Source organism: Anolis sagrei, chromosome 1 (assembly GCF_037176765.1).
Source record: "Anolis sagrei isolate rAnoSag1 chromosome 1, rAnoSag1.mat, whole genome shotgun sequence".
NCBI classification, from domain to species: domain Eukaryota; kingdom Metazoa; phylum Chordata; class Lepidosauria; order Squamata; family Dactyloidae; genus Anolis; species Anolis sagrei.
This window is the reverse complement of record NC_090021.1, coordinates 268,288,183-268,308,706: the sequence shown is the minus strand read 5'-3', so window position 1 is coordinate 268,308,706 and position 20,524 is coordinate 268,288,183. Positions and strand designations below refer to the sequence as shown.

Genomic DNA, 20,524 nt, shown 5'->3' with positions numbered 1-20,524 from the left:
ATTATGTTCTACCTCACCACGGCAGCGCGAATCTGTGTGGCCCGCAAATGGAAGAACAAAGAAACAGCAGACCTTAGCCAGTGGATAAGCAAATCCATGGATATTATGAACATGGATTTATTAACTCAAAAACTAAGGAAAAATGAACAGGCAAAAGAAACCACTGACTGGAGCAAATTTATAACCTACCTGAAGAAGTACAACAAATGTGAATAGAACACGAAAGTAGAAGGAAAACCCAAAAATAAATAATAGTATTCAAACAAATGAGTACCCGACCAGAGAAGACCTAAGATATTTAAAAATATATACATATACATAAGGAAGGTCATGCTTAAACGTCCTGGAAGTCAAAGATGTATATAGTCATTATCTGTGTTTGTGAGTTTCCCTTGTGTCTTCATGTTTTGTCTGTCAAGGTTGTAACAGAATAGAGAATAGGGGGGGGAGGGGGGGGGAGGGGGGAAGGGAAAACGAACAACTGCTCCTTAAAATAAGGCTAACCATGAGACGATAGAATAAAGAAAGTAATGAGACTGAGTATCAGAGGGGAGCACTGAAAAGAGATTGACACATTTCATTATGTACAACAAGAGGATATTTTTATACGCTATTTATGTTACACTGTTATATGATATTTGTTTGTTTGTCTATGTATGTGGGAGCAGTATTGCTTCAGTACTTTTAAACTATAACCTAATAAAAATTATTAAAAAAAAAGAAAAATTTTTAACGTTTTATGATATTTATCTGTTTTATTTGTTAACTGTATTATATTGTTTATATATTGTTGAATTGCAGCATCAAATAGTGCCAAATTATGGAAGCCGCTCTGAAGGGCGGGTATAAATATAGGAAATAAATAAGTAAATAAATAAAAAAGAGAATTAAACTATTTCTAAAACTGAAATAATTTAAAACATACAACCTCTAAAGCTCTTTCTTTATAAAAAAAAAACACCCTTTCGTTCTTTCTACAAGTCTATCAGAATAAAAAGGTTGTTGATTGCCAACAAAAGGACAGAGAGGAAATGGCCATTCTGGCCTCCTTAGGAAGGGCATTCCAGGGACATGGGGAAGTCATAAAAAAGCCCAGTTTCATGTCCATACAAGCCTTAACTTTGAAGGTGGTAGAACTGAAAACAAGGCATCTCCTGAGGACTTAGACAGGCTCCAATGGGGCTGATAGCCTGTGCTTAAGCTTCAGTTTCACCTTCCTGCTGCACAAAACAAGAGATCACTAAGGGCATGTGATTTGGAAGAGGATAAACAAAGTGAGTCTAAGGAATGAAGTTGACTGACAAAATAAACCATTACATTGGGGTTTGATCCCAGGACCAGCCCATAGATACCAAAATCTGTGGGTACTCAAGTCCCATTATATCTGAATTGGTGGATGGTCCATGGGTACAGAGTGCAGACTGTATTTCTGGTTAACAAAGGAGGAATTCACAGTCTGTGGCCAAGAATCTGGCTAAGATCCCTTTCCCAAGAAGTAGCATTCAAGAAAATTACTGAGCACTTCCTGTACAATTCGTCTGGAACTCTTGATCATTGTATTTTACTGCTCAGTGTCTTCAGATAAATAAGCTGTCTTCTGTTGCTGCTTGTAGGATTGCTCCAATTTTAGTGGTCTATAGTTCTTTTGCTTTTTAACATGGATTGGCACAAGTGCTAGGGGACTACTGTTTCAAAAATTAAAAATTAGAATCCCTGGGTCTTGGGAAGTGAAGCCCACCACATATGGAGGACATCAAGCTGGTACATCAAGTTTGCATTGTCTACACTATAAGTGGACAACACAATGTGCCGCCACCACCAGTGGCCATGGTTGTGCAGCGGGTTAAACCACTGAGCTGCAGAACTTGCTGATTGGAAGGTCTGTGGTTCATATCCATGGACAGGGTGAGCTCCTGTTGGTAGGCCCAGCTTCTGCCAACCTAGCATTTCGAAAACATGTAAATGTGAGTAGATCAATAGGTACACCTTTGGTGGGAAGGTAACAGCCCTCCATGCAGTCATACTGGCCACATGACCCTAGAGGCATCTACGGACAACACCGACTCTTTGGCTTAGAAATGGAATTGAGCACAACCCCCCAGAGTTGGACACAACTAGACTTAATGTCAAGGGGAAATGTTTACCTTTACACTATAAGTAAAGACTCTTGATTCAAAGTTGGATTATTTTTCGTATTAATTGCCCTCTACTTGCAGTTAACATCATTTTCTGTCAGAGTAAATTATAGATACCCAGTTTTCAGGAATTTCTTGTTTCCTGAAGAAAGTTGCGGTCAGGTCTGAAACAACAAAGCCATAAACATAAACACATGGCTTTAATATTTTCTGGTTTGAGTTCTCTCTGTCATGGTTTATATCTTCATAACAAAGAAGTTTTTAATAGCGGAACTGGGTATATTAATGGAACTGGCTATATTTCTATGATAATATCAGTCCATGATGTTTCAGTAAGTATCTCGTTCCCAACTCTCAAGACCTCAAGATCTATTTCTATACCTGAACTGGAAATAATTACATTTAAAATCATTTCTTTCTTTCACTACTCAATAATATGGTTTCCAGAGTACATAACAGTTGAAGAAACCCAAAATGTGTTGTTCTCATCAAGTCTTCTTAAATTGGAAATGGGATGAACTGTTTTAAAGGTCAAAAGAATCCCTTTCATATTTTTGTCCATTTTTTATTCTTCTTTGTTAAACATGGAAGAGGAAAGCAGAGTTTCATTCTGTGGTTAGTTTAGCCTTTGTAGCAGAAAAAAGTAAATGGGAAAGTTATGTCTTGCTGCCATACCTTTCAAATAGAAAACCACATCAGTCTGAATTTTCATGGTAATATTCTAGGGCCATTTACGTAACTATCATCACACATGCTTTTCCTAGTTTCTTTTAAGCTCCTGAGGGCAAAACACCCTTGCAGTTGAAGAACAATCTCATGCAACAGGAAATACATTTTCGTCATCCCAGCTGCATTCCACATACTTTGGACAAGCACCATATCCTTTCATTTTAAGAATTCCTTCTCTTCTCATAGACATCATTCATTCCCACTGATAGATGGCAGATTCCAGTTCTGGTCCTGAAACATACATTTTCCTAACTCTGCTGCTTTTACAAGTCAATCACAATCCAATAATAATAATAATAATAATAATAATAATAATAATTTTAAAAAAATACTTGATTGTGTTTTTAGAATGTTCCATTTATTACCACTATGGTTTATTTCCTAAATGTTCCTAAGGCCTTTCTCCAAGTAATGCAGCAGCAGAGCAAATTTAGCTTCCTGGTGCTTTGAACTACAACTCTCACAATCTCTTGCCTTTAGTAATGCTGCCTGGGAGTGTAAAGTTCAAAATACTGCATATATTCAACTATAAGCCTAGTCTTTCAGCCCTTTTTTTAGGCTGAAAAAGCCCCCCTCAGTTTGTACTCAGGTAAGGGTCCTGGCGGGGAGGCATGGGGCTGAACCGCACCGCTCCACACAGTAACCCAGCTCTTCTTCCTCTCTTCCTCTCTTTTGCAGCGTGCACTTTCCTCTCCTCCTCTCGCTCAGTGCAGCATGCACCTTACTCTCCTCCTCTCTTGAAGTGAGTCTTTCCCACTTGTCCTTATTCATATACACACAACACCTTCCTCAAAATATATAGTTAAAATAAATTATGGTGATTATTGGAAGCATATGTAAGCACATTTACATAGAAGAATGTTAGAATAATTATTCAATCAGAGTTGGACAGTCAAAATATTTAACCTCCTGATGCCCCAATTAATGCAATTTTATTAGTATCTATTTTTATTTTGAAATTTAATAGTAGCTGCTGCATTTCCCACATAGTTTTTTTTTTTTTTGTAAAGTTAGGTGCCTCGGCTTATATTCCGGTCAGCTTATACTCGAGTATATACAGTATCTTCAGAAACAAACATTCCTACCACTATCCTACTCCATATTGTTTTAATTAGTTCTGTGATAGTTGCCTTTAACTTTTAATTTGCTTGTAACAGGTTTTTAAGGCTAGTTGTCAATATAGTGTTTAATTCCACAGCAGTTCCGATTTATAGAAAAGCTACTTCAGAATAGAAGCAGCTGTTGGATTGTCGGGGATCTACAGGGGACTAGAACAAAAGCTATGAACTGGCATTTTATTTTTTATTTGAAATATTTATGAAGTGTTTTTTAGTATAAAACTCTCCTTCTCAATGTATAATTTTACAATGTATTTAGCATCAATATATAGTAAAAATCATAAAACAGCACAGTAGTTCTGTGCAATAAATACAGATGGGAAATGTAACAAGCAAGTATTAACAGCTAACTGTTGGTGATTTCTTATTGATGCTGACTATTCAGCTCAGTAATAGTTGATGTCTCTACCCTTTCTAGTAACGTTTCCATCTCTGGTATCAAGATTAATAACTAAAAAGAAGCCGCAATAACATGAACACTGGTAATAAGAAAAGCAAACGAAGAATTACAGACAAATTAGGAAACAGTTAATGCTATATCATTTACATAGCAAAATATTTAGCTTAAACCAATAGAGAAACGAATGGGCCTTCAGAACCTATGATAGGTTCCACAAATGAGGGGATACTTCCAAAACGGCCCTCTTCCTAATGATCAGCAATTAATAGTTGCCACATGAATAAGACCCAAACATTTATGTGCCTGCTGTATTTGTGTACTAGAATAATGATGTAACCACTTCCTTCCCCCCCCCCCTCCCCCTCAAAAAATGTTGAAATAAATCCTGGTACTATTTCCCATTAGTGCACATTACCAAATTTGTATGAAGCCAACTCCAACCTTTCCCAATAGGAAAAACAGGAACAAAATCATAACAAGATTGTGATAGCAAAAGATACCACAACATAGGGGATTTCGTAGGAAAGAAATGACTCATCTTAGGAGAACATTCATCATATCTACATTTCATGAAGACATGATGAATGCCAAGAACACCTTACTGAGTCATGGAAATATTAGTGTTGAAATTCATTGATTCTTTCTTGGATATCCCTGAAATCTGTAGATACCCTTCCCCAGTCTGGCATACTGCCCTTAGCAATGGGAACTTCATAAATGTTTTTAAGAGATGGGAGAAAGTTTTCCTCTTACTATTTGATTCATTGACATCAGTGGTTCTCAACCTTCCTAATGCTGCAACCCCTTAATACAGTTCCTCATGTTATGGTGACTCCCAAACATAACATTATTTTTGTTGCTAATTCACAATTGTAATTTTGCTTTTGTTGTGATGCTATGAAATATGAAATATCTGATATGCAGGATGTATTTTCATTCACTGGACCAAACTTGAATACTGGTGGGATTGGGGGAGTTGATTTTGTCATTTGGGAATTGTAGTTGCTGGGTTTTATAGAATCTGGACCAAACTTGGCATGAATAATCAATATGCCCAAATGTGAACACAGGTTGAGTTTGGGGAATACAGACCTTGACATTTGGGAGTTTTAGTTTCTGGGATTTATAGTTCACCTACAATCAAAGAGCATTGTGAAGCCCACCAACAATAGAATTGGGCCAAATTTCCCACACAGAACCCCCATGACCAACAGAAATACCATGCTTTCAGATGGTCTTTGGCGACTCCCTATGACACCCACTTTGTGACCCTCCCAGGGGTCCCCACCTCCAGGTTGAGAAATGCTGATTTACAATCCCCCCTTTCTCTAATACTGTGATTCAAGGCAGCTTATAAATTATTAAAATTAGTATGGAGTGAAAATATACCCAAAAAAATTAGTGTATATGCAAGCATTAATCAGTCTATAGAGTTAAAACCATTTAAAGCACATTAAAAGACATACTATTTTAAAATCAACAGAACAGTGCACTATTCAGTGGGCACAAATACGGCACCAGTGTCTGGCACCCTGTGGATAAAATGGTAGTCCCCAGCTTCAGAGGACTTGAGAAGCACAGCTTTAGACAACATTTGTGAGGTATTTGGGGTGATTTCTATATTTTAAAGTTTTCTTCTTAAGTAATTAAATTATAACATGCTACTAATGAATAACACAGCATGCTACCTTGGAGTACAGGGGAATTGATAACACAACTGATCATGAGCAGAACTATATAAAGTTGTTATTTTTAATTTCAAGCTTGAACTGATGATACCCATGCCACACTATAAGCCTTCAAGGACAGAGTATTTCCCATGTTTTCTGAGTATTCAGACGCTCCCTCACCCCCACCCTGCTTGTAACTTAACTGGCAAAATGATCTCTGGAGCCCTTCATAGACTACAGTTAATTATCTACTGCAGAAAAAACACACGCACCCTAATTTAACATTCCACTGAGAAAACACTGGCATCAACTTCAAATAGGAATTGAGTTACACAAAGACTGCATGCACAGCAACAACAGATTGTGCACAAATGCAACATCAATCAAGTGTTTCAAAAATAATGTCAACTCACTGGTGGTGGTGATCAGTCGTTTTCTCCAAAATGTTCTTTTCCTTCTAGTCAGACTGTCTGGTGCTTATTAGAAATTCATTATGGTTTTGTAAATTGTTCTTGGAAAAAGGATATGCTTGCAAAGTCTGGATCTGAATTAAGTTTGTCTTGCTGAAATCTTTGGATGTTAAATGTATAAAAGAGCCTAAGGGTTTTCAGCAGTGTTTCTCACACATGAGCCTTGGGTATATGATGCAATATAATTTTTAGGATCACAGTGACAGCCCTGTTCATTTTTGTATGCACTAAATGAGAGTCCTTCCTATACAAAACTTTGTAAGTATAGTGCTGCCCTGCTGAAAGGCAACAGGGCCTCCCCATCAGTGCATAGGCTTTGTACGGAGAAAATATATACAGGGTGAGGCAGAATAACTTCCTTTTTTTTAAAGTGCACCATTCAGTCGGTTGAAGACATAGCGCTAGTGGTCTCGTTCGAGAGGCGGGAGTATAAAGTTTTGTCCTGACACAGTTCAGGACAAAACCATTTAGGGCTTTATAGGCTAAAACTAGCACTTTGATTTGTGCTCAGTGGCAGACAGGCAGCCAGTGGAAGTGACATAACAGGGAAGTTGTATGCTCCCTATATGCCGCTCCGGTGTGCAATCTGGCTGTCGCCCATTGGACTACTTGAAGTTTCGGAACTGTCTTCAAAGGCAACGCCTTGTAGAGCGTGTTGCAGTAGTTCTTTATGTTCTATCAAACATATTTACATGCTTATTTATAGGTAAGATTCAAGGTATTCAAAGTATGAGCAAGACTGAAAATGCTACTACAGGTAGGGGTTTTTTTTTACCTGTCAAATGATCCCTCAGTTTTCAACATGACAATCTTAGACCTTGTATCTCCCAATCCAATTAAAATCAAGACAGATAGATAGAATATAACCATGGTGTAGCATTACAAAAACAATATTGAGTAAACTTCTTTTGTGCATATTTGCACACTAGAAATTTATTTGGGCTCATTTTATCCATATCTTGAACAAGTTTTCAATCACTGAGTCTTAATGAAGTTGATCTTCAATGATGTTTAATGTTTTTATTAACATGAAGTTTCAACAAATGCATTAAGTTAAGGTATATTTAAAGGTGTTATAAATTACCATATATCCCAACTTTAGGGGAAAGGAAGGGTACACATACATATATACATATGTACATATACATATATATATATTCATTTCAATATAATTCATTTCAATTCATATATACATATGAAAGGAAGGGTACACATACATATATACATATGTACATATACATATATATATATTCATTTCAATATAATTCATTTCAATTCATATATACATATGTACATATACATATATATATATTCATTTCAATTGGTTCAATCCGAGGATGTGGACAAGGTGCTTGGAGGAATGAGAGCTACCACATGCATCCTAGACCCCTGCCCATCCTGGCTTCTGAAGGAGGCCAGAGGGGGATTGGCCGAGTGGGTGAAGATGGTGGTTAATGCCTCCCTTCGGGAGGGCAAAATTCCAGCCAGCTTAAAGCAAGCTGTGATAAAACCGCTGTTGAAGAAACCATCACTGGACCCCACTCAATTCGTCAACTATCGGCCTGTTTCCAATCTCCCCTTTTTGGGCAAAGTCATGGAACGTGTGGTGGCCTCACAACTCCAGGCATTCTTGGTAGACACGGATGGTACCGAGACAGCTTTGGTCGCCTTAGTGGATGATCTGCGTCGGGAGCTCGACAGGGGGAGTGTGTCCCTGTTGGTGCTGCTCAACCTCTCAGCGGCCTTCGATACCGTCGACCACGGTATCCTTCTGGGACGCCTCGCAGGGATGGGTCTTGGAGGTACTGTTCTGCAGTGGCTCCGCTCATTCCTCGAGGGTCGGTCTCAGAAGGTGTTACTGGGAGACTCCTGTTCAACCCCACAACCTTTGTCTTGTGGGGTTCCTCAGGGTTCAATACTGTCTCCCATGTTGTTTAACATCTACATGAAGCCTCTGGGCGAGATCATCCGGAGTTTCGGAGTCCAATGTCATCTGTACGCAGATGATGTCCAACTCTGTCACTCCTTCCCACCTGCTACTAAGGAGGCTGTCAAGGTCCTGAACCGGTGCTTGGCCGCTGTGACGGTCTGGATGGGGGCGAACAAATTGAAATTGAATCCAGACAAGACAGAGGTACTCCTGGTTAGTCGCAAGGCCGAACAGGGTATAGGGTTACAGCCTGTGTTAGACAGGGTCGCACTCCCCCTGAAGACGCAGGTTCGCAGTTTGGGTGTGATCCTGGACTCATCGCTGAGCCTGGAACCCCAGGTTTCGGCGGTGACCAGGGGAGCATTCGCACAGTTAAAACTTGTGCGCCAACTGCGACCGTACCTTGGGAAGTCTGACTTGGCCATGGTAGTCCACGCTCTGGTTACATCCCGTCTTGACTACTGCAACGCTCTCTACGTGGGGTTGCCTTTGAAGACAGCCCGGAAGCTCCAATTAGTCCAACGGGCGGCAGCCATGATACTAACAGGAGCAGGGCGCAGGGAGCATACAACTCCTCTGCTGCACCAGCTCCACTGGCTGCCGATCTGCTACCGGGCTCAATTCAAAGTGCTGGCGTTGGCCTTTAAAGCCCTAAACGGTTCTGGCCCAACTTATCTATCCGAACATATCTCAACCTATCAGCCCACCAGGACCCTAAGATCTTCTGGGGAGTCCCTGCTCTCTATCCCGCCGGCTTCACAAGTGCAGCTGGCGGGAACGAGAGACAGGGCCTTTTCTGTGGTGGCCCCTCGGCTTTGGAACACCCTCCCCATAGAGGTAAGATCAGCCCCCTCGCTGATGGTGTTTCGGAAAAGATTGAAGACATGGATGTTTAAACAAGCATTCGGTTAATCCGTTGCAACGAATTATGATGACTAAAGGACTGGTAATCATGGACGATGAATTTGGATTGCGACTCCAGTTACGAGATGCATTGGATGGTTATTGGTGGCCCAATAATTTGTATTGTATATGTGTTTTATGCTTTTAAACTGAATATTGTTGTTTTTTAAGTGTTGTAAACCGCAATGAGTCGCCGATTTAGGCTGAGATATTAGCGGTATACAAGCGCATTTATATATATATAACATACATACATACATACAGTGGGCCCATGGGTATCCACTGAATCTTGGTTCCAGAACCTCCTGTGAATAGCAAAATCCATAAATGCTTGTCCTGTTATATACAATGGCGTAGTAAAATGGTGTCCATTATATAAAATGGCCAAACCATGGTTTGCTTTGGGGAGATTTATTGGGGATGGGGAATATTTTCAAACTGTGGGTGATTGAATCTATGTGGGTGATGCAGAAACAGTAGACATACAGAAGTTAATAGAAAGAAATCAGATTTATAAACTTTCTATTTGAAACTAACTTCTTTTAGCTAATGAGAGCTATGATTTCAACTAGCCATTGGTTAGGTTTAACTACAAACTGCAATTAATCCAAAATTGATGTCAACATTTCATGGCCATATTTGGAGGAAGGCGGGGAATGTTTTCTTTCTTCTGATGCTAATCTATGATATAGTTGTGTTGTATATTGAATCATGGAACTGCTTAGAAACTATAAGGTATACAGCTGAGGTTGGGAAAGTCAATGATGTGGAAGTTTGTGCAATTACACATCTTTATTTGGTGTACATGTTTATCATTTTGTTATGATCAGTAGATTAATTTTCTACTGTTGATTTTCAGTTATTTTGATGTACAAGAAGCAGAGAAATGTTTTCATTTGACACCCACAGTTCTATAAGCAATGTACTTAAGAAGGAATAGAATGAAAATTGGAATAAATTGGGAACATAAATACCACCATAGCAAAATTAAATTTAAGAAAGGAAAGACAAAAGTAAGCCCCTAGACTAAGATGCTTTCTAAGCCCAGAGTTTTGCATGGATTTAAGACTTAGCAGATTGCTTGTGTAAACATAATGTATGGTTTTTATGTGTTTTTAAATTAAGGCAAATATATGAAGCTGAAAAAATAGAGTTGTCTCAGCTGACAACGGACAAGTGTATTTGCATATTTTCATGCATATTTTATTCCTTGGTATTCAAACTAACATGTGCAGTTGTAGGCACTCTTCAAAAAAATATGAGGACTTTCTTGGGCTTCCTGATCTGTTAAAATATTTTGAAGAAGTGTAATTCTGGCTGAAAAAAGATAGCATGTATTTGAGTACAGTAAAATCTCTGTTACTGTGGTTTTATGTATCCACTTCTGACAAAATATGGGTTTTTGTCAGCACACAACTCCTTCTCTGCGCCAGCTCCATTGGCTGCCAGGTTGCTACCAGGCACAATTCAAAGTGCTGGCTTTAGCCTATAAAGCCCTAAACGGTTCCGGCCCAGCCTACCTGTCTGAATGTATCTCTCCCTATGAACCAGCTAGGAATTTAAGATCTTCTGGGGAGGCCCTGCTCTTGATCCCGCCTTTGTCACATGCGAGAGACAGGGCCTTCTCAGTGGTGGCTCCTCAGCTATGGAACTCCCTCCCTAGGGATATTCGATCTGCCCCCTCCCTATTGACATTCCAAAAAAAAAAATTAAAACCTGGCTTTTTGAACAAGCCTTTGAAAACACAGTGTAATTGATGAATATGGAACCCAGGAAAGAATGAACATGGAACGGCTTGACAATGTCTTTGGAAAATAAGCTAATAGGAAGTTACTGGTGTTTTATGCTTTTAATGCTTTTACAGGGTTTTTATAATGTGTGTTAATTGTTTTTAATTTTGTTTCAATTTTGTTTATGTTCATTGTGGCATCGAATTGTGCCAGTGTAAGTCGCCTTGAGTTGCCTTCAGGCTGAGAAAGGTGGCACAGAAATGCAGTAAATAAAATAAATAATAAATAAATAAATTTTCTAGACATTTTCAGGTCCTTCATTTCAATAGGATTTGCTGTTATCTTTGGTTTTGGGTATCCATGCAAAGTCCAAGAATGTGTCTCCCACAAATAAGAGGTCCGTACTGTATTAAAGAAAGAAGTAACTTGGAGCCAAACATCAGGGTTGCCAGAGTGTAAGTTAGAAAGGGCTGCTCTACCTTTAATGGTTGTATAACAGAAGGAATTTCAGCAGGTGTTTGTAGTCATGCAATGAGGTAACAGGCAAAACCTGTTGAAATTTTTCTGCCTTTAAAGGCATGTGATCCCTCTCCAGTTTTCATCCTGGCAACTCAGCAGAAATAGGACAGACTTTATGAATGGAACAAGGAGCTGTGAGTTTATTAATAAGGCAAGGATGATTGCTTTTGAGAAACATTGAAGCAGTGCCATAGAGCCGTCATCACCTGTTCTGTGCAGATGTATTGTTTCCATCTTCCACTAGCATCTCTGGTTATACTGGGTTTACAGGTTTCTGTTGTGCTTCATGCAGCAGTTCATGTCTAGACCCGTTTTTAGTCTGCACGGGATGTGTGCATATCCATGTAGCCAAATATGGATGTATCACACCACTATTAAACCTAGAGCGTGGCTTTAAGGAAAATAGTTATGCTTGGCTATGCAATATCATACAACAATATCCTGCAATTACATAAATATTTCATTCTATTTTAATTTAAAACCAGTCTTAAGCAACTGCTTGCCATTTTCTAGCTTTTTGTTAGCACTTTCATCTGAAGTGAAAATGTCCTCTGATTTTGCTGGCACTTCTGAAGTTGTCATGTTGTCCATTGCACATTCAAAGGAAGCAGGAAGGGAGCATGATGCCTCTAATTCTAAAGAAAAGAGAATACATAGGGACTGTGTCATAGGCTGAATAAAGGAGTGTTTTTACAGTATGTTGAGTCCCCCCAGGGGTGAGAAAAGCGGTATATAAATACTGTAAATAAATTCAGTGTTTATTCGGAACTTGAACAAACTGTTGGCAAAGTGATGAGATTTGCCTCAGACCTGTCAGTACATCACACCCGTCAAATGCTTTGCATTCAGATTCTTCTGCCACATGCTGGCCATTGTTTGTAATTCTGGCATCACATAACTTTCACAACATTGTACTTTCCATTCAACTAAGTGTTATTTCTGGTGTCGATTCAATGGCTTTTTCTCCCTTTGTTGACTTGCTTCTGCTTCAGTTCCTTGCTAAAGGATCTAGTGGCCAAGCTCCCAGTCACACTCTGCTACGGGCCACATGACAGAAGCATGAATCAGTGGCCCACACCAGTGAGTCCCTTGCCAGTTCATCCCCCACCTTGCCTGTCACACCTCCCAAGTCTGACAGGCTGCCCTTTTGAAAAGAAAAACTACTGAAAGCACAGCATGAATGTTGTCCAGTCATTTTGTCATTTGTTCAGCACAGTAACTTCACAATATGAATAGCTGTAATACATTTCTTTAACAGTTTTTTTAAAAAAAGAAACTCAGTAAATGTTGAGATGATGAAGTGATCTGGTAAATCTCAGACAGGCTAGTCAGTCAGTCAGTGAACCTTGTGACTTTAAAAAAATGGAAGGGGAAATCCCCCCCCCCCTAAACTCTGGTGTTGAGTGTTGAAGAGGAAACTGTGCAGATCCATACAATAGTAGGGGCTTATGGAAAGTGCAAGAGATGGGCATGTGCAGAGTGCAGGGACTTTTTACAAAACCCAGCCCCTTCCTTTTGAAATAAAAATTTCTCCAAAATACCCCCCAACATTATCTGGAATGCCATTTTCACTCCTAACACTTCAATTCCAAAAAAAGGGTAAAACCTTTATACACACAATACCCTGGAAATGAATTTGGAAGTAAATGTCCAGTCACTTGGCCAATTTTTTGGAGATTTTCCCCCAAAAAAATCTAGAACTTCAGCCTGCCACAAAGATGCCAGGGAACAATTGACCTCAGCACAGTAGCATTTTCCAGGTTTTTTTTTAATTATGTCAGAAACGACTTGAGAACATACTACAAGTCACTTCTGGTGTGAGATAATTGGCCTTCTACAGAGACATTGCTCAGGAGACACCCTGATGTGTTAGCTGGTTGGCTTCTCTCATGTCCCCACAATCTAGAGCTGACAGATGGGATCTCACCCCATCTCGCAGATTTAAACCGGCAACCTTCAAGTCAGCAGTTCAAATGACCCAAGGGTTTAACTCATTGTGCCACTGCAACTCCATAGCATTTTCCAGTGGACCCACCTCTCAAAATATAGTACTTATTGTTGACTATTTTATTTATTTATTTATTTACGGCATTTATATGCCTCTCTTCTCACCCCGAAGGGGACTCAGAGTGGCTTACAAGATATATTTACATACAATATATTATATTATTAGCATACTACAATATCAGTATTATATATACTATATTGTACTATACCATTATATTGTAATATTATTAGTAATATTAGATGTAATATAAATATATAATTATAATATTGTATTATTAGTATTAGTATTATATTGTGTTTTGTGGGCCGGTATGACAGTCACCTTTGTGGCTTAAAAAAGAGGATATTTGATAATTTGATATGTTGATAATTTGTTAATTTAAAAATTATTGTAGTGCAAAGTATCATTTGGCACAACAATAGTTTTTAAATTAACAAATTATCAACATATCAAGTTGATAATTCCTGGCAGTTACCCACCACAGCATTCTTGTTTTCCTCATGGTAAATTTTTTTTTAAAAAAAATGCATAGATCTGAGTCCAATTACTAGTCCCAATCAGAGTCTCTCTGAACCAATTGTTAAATGGGAAGTTAACATTTACAGACATCTTATTAGTTTGACAGGTCTACTCTAGCTGAGTCCTGCAACTGGATGACAAGGGAAGTGGGAACGGTCTGACTGATGTATGCAATGGTTATAAATTTCACAAAAATGGTTGGAAGTGCTCTGTGGGAAACATTCTTTGTGGATTAGGAAGGCCAACCACATAGTTGAATAAAGAAGAAAAATGTTCAGCAAGAAATAGCATACTTTGCTCTTTTTTCCTATAGGCTGAGGTGGTCTCTGGAAAACACACCTTTCTTGAGACAAAACCAAAACAGATGTTCCACTTTGAAGAGCAGAGTTGAAAGTCTGCATGGTGAAAACCTGGAAAAAGGAGCTGTACTTGCAAATCCAGTTATTCATAATGATTTCTAACAGGATATGTCTTCCCCACTCTTTATCCCCTCTCGGTGCATCAGTCTGAAAATGCCTTTCATGATATCAGCTGCTTTTCTTAATACCAAACTCAGTTCTATATCCCTTTATCACATCTGTGGCTCCCCATTTGAACTTTGAAGGGAAGGAAGAATTCTATCCTCTTAGCCTAACCCCACAGTTCAATTGTTCAAGGGGGAATCACACATTTCTAGCGTCAAACAGACTAAATAGGATTGGGAAAGACACTTGTGTGTTTTTAAAATTATATTGGCATTTGTAAGCCTCTCTGCAAGGGCTGTTGCCATTTTCATTGTGAAACAAACAAAACAAAGCTGTTTTGGTCTTTATAGTTCTGAGGCAGGAGTGATGGCTGGTTATTTCCATATCAGTTGGCTTTAGATCAGACTTCAAAGGAATTATCCAAGGTCCTGAACCCTATCCTAGAATTGTTGCAGCATATTGAATGCTTGGGCTAAAACCCAGAGTGGATTCTTTGGCATGGAAGCCATCAGTGCAAGGTGTTACAGTTGTATAAAGCTCCTTCTTTGGAGGCTTTTAAACAGAGGCTGGGTGGCCATCTGTCAAGGGTGCTTTGAATACTGTTTTTCTGCTTCTTGGCAGTGGTTTGGATTGTGGATGGCCCATGAGGTCTCTTCCAACTCTATGATTCTATGATTCTAAGAAAAACAATAACAGGAAAAGCACCCGCTGACCTTATGACTGAGGCAGGTGTTTTAGAATTGATACCAAACTCACCGAATAAGTTCATAACAATTTCAGTTCCCTGAAAGTGTGCTATGTGTGGTATGTCATGTGTTTTTAAAAGAATGGGTTTTTTTTAAAAAAAAATCAAATAGGCCCCTTTGGGTATCTGCAGAAGTAAAACAAATAAATATATCTCTTATCTGATATGTAATTCTTCCTATCTGTAGAATGCCCAGAGGCCAAATACTGAATTGTCTTCTTAAAGCTCAGCCCCACTAATTTTAAATAAAGCTTTTTTTCATATCTATGAGCCCACACAAGCCCTTATCATCAGGAGAGGCAATTCTCTCAATCCCATTACCATTACAGGTGTGGTTGGTGGGAACGAAAGAAAGGGCCTTTCCGGTGGTGGCCCCACAGCTCTGAAAATCCCTTCCTAGAGAGGTGCAATTAGCCTCCTCCCTAATAGCTTTTCATTCGCAAATCAAAACGTTCTTGTGGGCCCAGGCCTTCCCTGATGACCCCAAATAGATAGTGGCCAGACAGCTCTGATAATATACACATTTTTAGAAGCCATTTTAGACCTGGAAATGTTTTATATGTCACAAAGAAAAACAGAGTTCTAGGAGCTTAACACAATTGTTTTTACAGACAAACCTTAAAGGCCTGAGGTTTAGGGAATTTTTATTGATGCACATCTTAATTTATTAATTTGTTTTTAATATGATGTGTATTAGGTGTTAATTTTTTTATCTAGTTTATGATGTATTTGTTGAATTTTTCATGTTATGTTTACTTTGCTGTTTTAGCATTGTACACTGTTTTGAATCCCACCAATGGGAGAAAGGTGGGATAATAAATAAATAAATAAATAAAATCTTTCTTGCATTGAGTATTTTGAGACATCTTTGGCTCAGAGAAAGCTAGTACCAGTATGACGCAGTGCCATGTTTCTTCCCTTTCTCTCCATAGGCCCTTCATGCTTCTGCCTCCGTTGATGGAATGGATGCGAGTCGCTATAACGTATGCTGAGCACCGGCGCAGTTTAATCGTGGACAGTGATGACATTCGGCAAACAGCCAGGCTACTCTTACCTGGTTTGGACTGTGAACCTCGGCAGCTAAAGTATATAATTTCACTTTTTAACACTGAATCAAAAACACTATAAAGATACAATAGATTTCAACCATAGTGGATTTCTACAAGACCTGTAGGTTCCAGCATACTCGGAAAGATTGTGATTTCTTGGTTTTGCATGGAAGGTCTCTGGGATATAAGGTCTTCATATGTGCTTATGGCTATCTAAATTTCAGAATTATTCTTTGTCAGAAAGAGAGATTGCAAACCCTACACTGCAAAATCTTCAACTGGAAATAGCATTTATCCCTGTGTACAGATAATGGTCCCCTGGTGGCACAGCAGGTTAAACCGCTGAGCTCCTGAACTTGCTGACTGAAATGTTGGCAGTTTGAATCCAGAGAGCAGGTTGAGCTTCCACTGTTAGGCCCAGCAACCTAGTAGTTCAAAAACATGCAAATGTGAGTAAATCAATAGGTACTGCCTTGGTGGAGAGGTAATGGTGCTCCATGAAGTCATTCTGGGCACATGACCTTGGACGTGTCTATGGACAGAGCCAGCTCCTGACCTTAGAAATGGAGATGAGCACCACCTCCCAGAGTCGGACATGACTAGACTTAATGTCAAGGGAAACCTTTTCCTTTATACAAACAATGTAGTGTTTCAGTCACACAGACTTTACCTTTACAGATCAAACACATACTGGAAACCTAGGTATATACATGCACATTCACTAAAACATGTGGTCAGTATTAGTGGCATGGAAATGGCATATAATATCCTACATGGCGTTTCCCCCATTTTAAGCTGTTGGTTTTATTTATATATTTACCATATTTATATACCACCCTTATCAGCCCGAGGGCAACTCAGGGTGGTTAATAACAATAGGAGACTTAAACCTGATGTTAGAGAGTATTCTATTAAAGAGAATGGAGTATTCTCTAACATAATGAGAGAACGTCAGGAGAGAATGCTTCTGTAACATGGCCATGCAGCCCGGAAAACTCACAGCAAACCAGTATTCCATTAAATGCAAACTCTGTGTAGATTCACAGTAACTAGTCGTTTTATATTCTAGTAATTTTGTATCCAGTGACAGCTATCCTGATAATCACATGACTGATATTAATCTTCAAAATATCCAGTGAGAAATCAAAATATTTGTTAACAATTCTTTTGATCGTGATATTAATTTCTGTCTTTTTTGTGGCTCACTTTATACAAGTACTGATTACTAATATTCATGCAAATACATGAATAGAGGTACCTATCAAATAAACTTTAAATTAGATACAACTGCCAAATTGCTACACAGCTTTTGATAAATCATTTAAACATCCTCTCATGTATCATCCTGTAAAACTGGTAAAAGATTTAGTATTCATGATAACAAAAAAGGTATTGTCAAGATTAATCACATTTTTATTGGACTTTAAGACTGCTCGATGAAATATGGTGAACCGAAATATTAGCATTTCCCTTAAGGATTCAGGAAAATGAATCACTGTCCAATTTCGTTCTTACAAGTCACCCAATCTGACATTAATCTCCAGAAAAGGCTGTGACCTAACGCAAATGCTAAGTATGTGGGAAAATAATTCTATAATTTATATGTAAAGAAGTGCTTTTCAAGTGTTTAGATCAGGCATGGGCAAACTTCGGCCCTTCGGGTGTTTTGGACTTCAACTCCCACGATTCCTAACAGCCTAGTGTCTCCTATCAAGAAGTTACTAGTTTCTCTTTTTTAAATATATGGCTGTTGCCTTCAGTTTAGTCCTAAGGCTGTAGTCCTGAGCCTACTACTAGAGAAAATGTTCTACTGGATGCAGTAGAATGTACTTCTGAGGAAATATATTGAAGTAGGTAATTCCATTGTTACTGGCATGGTGAATTGGTTCCGGGTTTTAATCTCAGTTTTAAAACAGATTTACAAGGTGTTGAACATATTTTGGATGCAATAACAGTGTTTTCTGCCAATACTCCCGCAGAAATCTGCAGAGCAGCCACTTGTAATTCACTTTCCATATTCGTTAGGCACTATAACTCAACAGCAGTGGTTCCCAACCTGTGGTGCAAAGACCACCAGTGGTCCACAAGAATGAAAATATGACCCGTGGCCTCACCATTACTACACCATTGCCTCGAAACCACGCAGCAACGAGAGCAACTGGTCTTGTGAAACCCTATTACAGTGCCAAGGCAACAGGGATGTCGGGAGGGGAGAGGCTGACTACCAACAAAAGGTTACTAGTACCACATCAGCTCTAGATTATTAAATATGGTTTTCTGTGTGTGAGCAGATGGTGGCTACTGGATGGCATATGTTCTGTATCAGAAACTAAAGCTGACGTGGTCTATCCAGTGCAATTTTCTGAATCAGCACCCCAAAAACCAAACCGAATCTAAAATTGACCAAAAACTGATTTGCAACCCTTTTGGTACTAATGTTGGAGAGTGGTCCCTGGTTAAACTGGTATCTGGTCAAGTGGCCCCTGGTCAAAAAAAAGTTGGGAACCACTGGTTTCGACAGTGAAGTTTATCACTAGAGTGGACTGTCATATGATTTATAGAAGTAAACTGTCATGCTCTGTCCCACGCATAATTCCCTCCAAGCTTCCAAAAATGTTATAGACTTTCTCAATGGTGTGGGCTCAAGTTTAGGTGAAAGGGGAGCTTCCCCAAAGTTCAGCAGAGCTACCTTTATGCAGAGCTTTTCTTTCCATAGAAGGCAGATTCTGAATCAAGGCCATTGTGTCTGATGAGTAGGCTGGCTATGTATGCAAAAAATGTTGGCTGATACTTAGAGTTACTCTACGGATGCAGCAAAATGAGGTGGTAGTAAACTGGATTGATATCTCTTGGGTTTGAAGGTAGGCCATTCCCGCAAATGATGATTTAGTACTTCATAAATTTAGCACAACATCCTGTTCTCGATTTGTAGGGAGATTTTTCATAAGGGTGCACTTAGAAATAAGAACTTTACAAGTCTAAACTAGTAGAGTCCATTCTGTTGCCTTGAGTCTCTGTAGTGTCATAAGTAGACTGGGTTTCGGGGTAATTATAAAGAAGATGTGAAAGAGCTGGTAATAACACAGAGTAACAGTGTTTGTATCTTCTTGGTAAAAATAGGATTAACTATAAAATGGAGACTTATCGAAATTTAGGACTGTAACTAAAAGGATGATTATTTGAATGATGGTATGATCTTTTTAGAATCCCAGGTGTATTTTTCTTATATGTCTCCTTAACAGGCCTGAGTGCTGTTTCAGTTCATTCCGGAGAATGGATGCCAAGGCTGCTACTGAAAAATTCCAGCAGGATCTGGGATTTCGAATGCTGAACTGTGGAAGAACTGATTTGATCAACCAGGCTATAGAAGCATTGGGACCTGAAGGGGTTAATACAATGGATGATCAGGTATTGAGAATACACTGGGAGAAAATCCTTTGCTTCATAATCAGTTGCTATTATAGTGGCCCTTAGTGTCTGTCGATGCTCAAGTCCCATTATATACGCATGACACAGTAAAATAGTATCCTCTTATACAACATGGCAATAGCGGAGTTTGCTTTTTGGATTTTTTGAAAAAGTCAAACTGGAAATAAGAATCTGTGGGTCTGGAGGGCTGACTGTATAAAGAAACAACTCTCTTCTCTAAACTATCTCACACAGCAAATCCAAGTGTGTGATCTGTGCTGCCATTTGGAAAAGCAATCCTGGCAAAGCAGCCTTCATTCTCAGTAGTCTTCATGCACTCACACTGGTTCTCTTTTGCAGCAGTGCTAGCAGCCTCTTTTCTTTGGGTAGGGTGGAGGAAGGAAGAAAACACAAAAAAAACCCCTGTGATTTCCCAACTAAAGTATGCAGGACATGTTTTGAGTGTCCCTCCTCCTTCTCCTCTCTTCTCTCTCTGCCTATTCTTTTATCATCATTATCATCGTCATCATCATCATCATCTGTATTTATACCCCACCAGCATCTCTCCGAAGGGGACTGGGGGGGGGGGCTAACATGAGGCCAAGCCCAGAATTACAATACAACAAAATAAAATACAAACAAGCAAATAATAACATAAAAATAAAATACATGAAATAACAGAATATAAAATAAACACATGCAAAATAACATGATAAAGAAGCCCACA

General features: G+C 39.1%; 1 protein-coding gene across 1 annotated transcript in view; it reads left to right on the top strand.

Annotated features, from left to right (window-relative positions):
* Positions 1 to 20,524, top strand: part of ABTB2 (ankyrin repeat and BTB domain containing 2) — a 178,971-nt gene that overhangs the window by 129,896 nt on the left and 28,551 nt on the right. The window contains exons 4-5 of the mRNA XM_060764970.2: positions 16,273 to 16,425; positions 19,632 to 19,797. Of these exons, the coding sequence (XP_060620953.2) occupies positions 16,273 to 16,425; positions 19,632 to 19,797 (319 nt within the window). The remainder of the gene's footprint in view (positions 1 to 16,272; positions 16,426 to 19,631; positions 19,798 to 20,524) is intronic.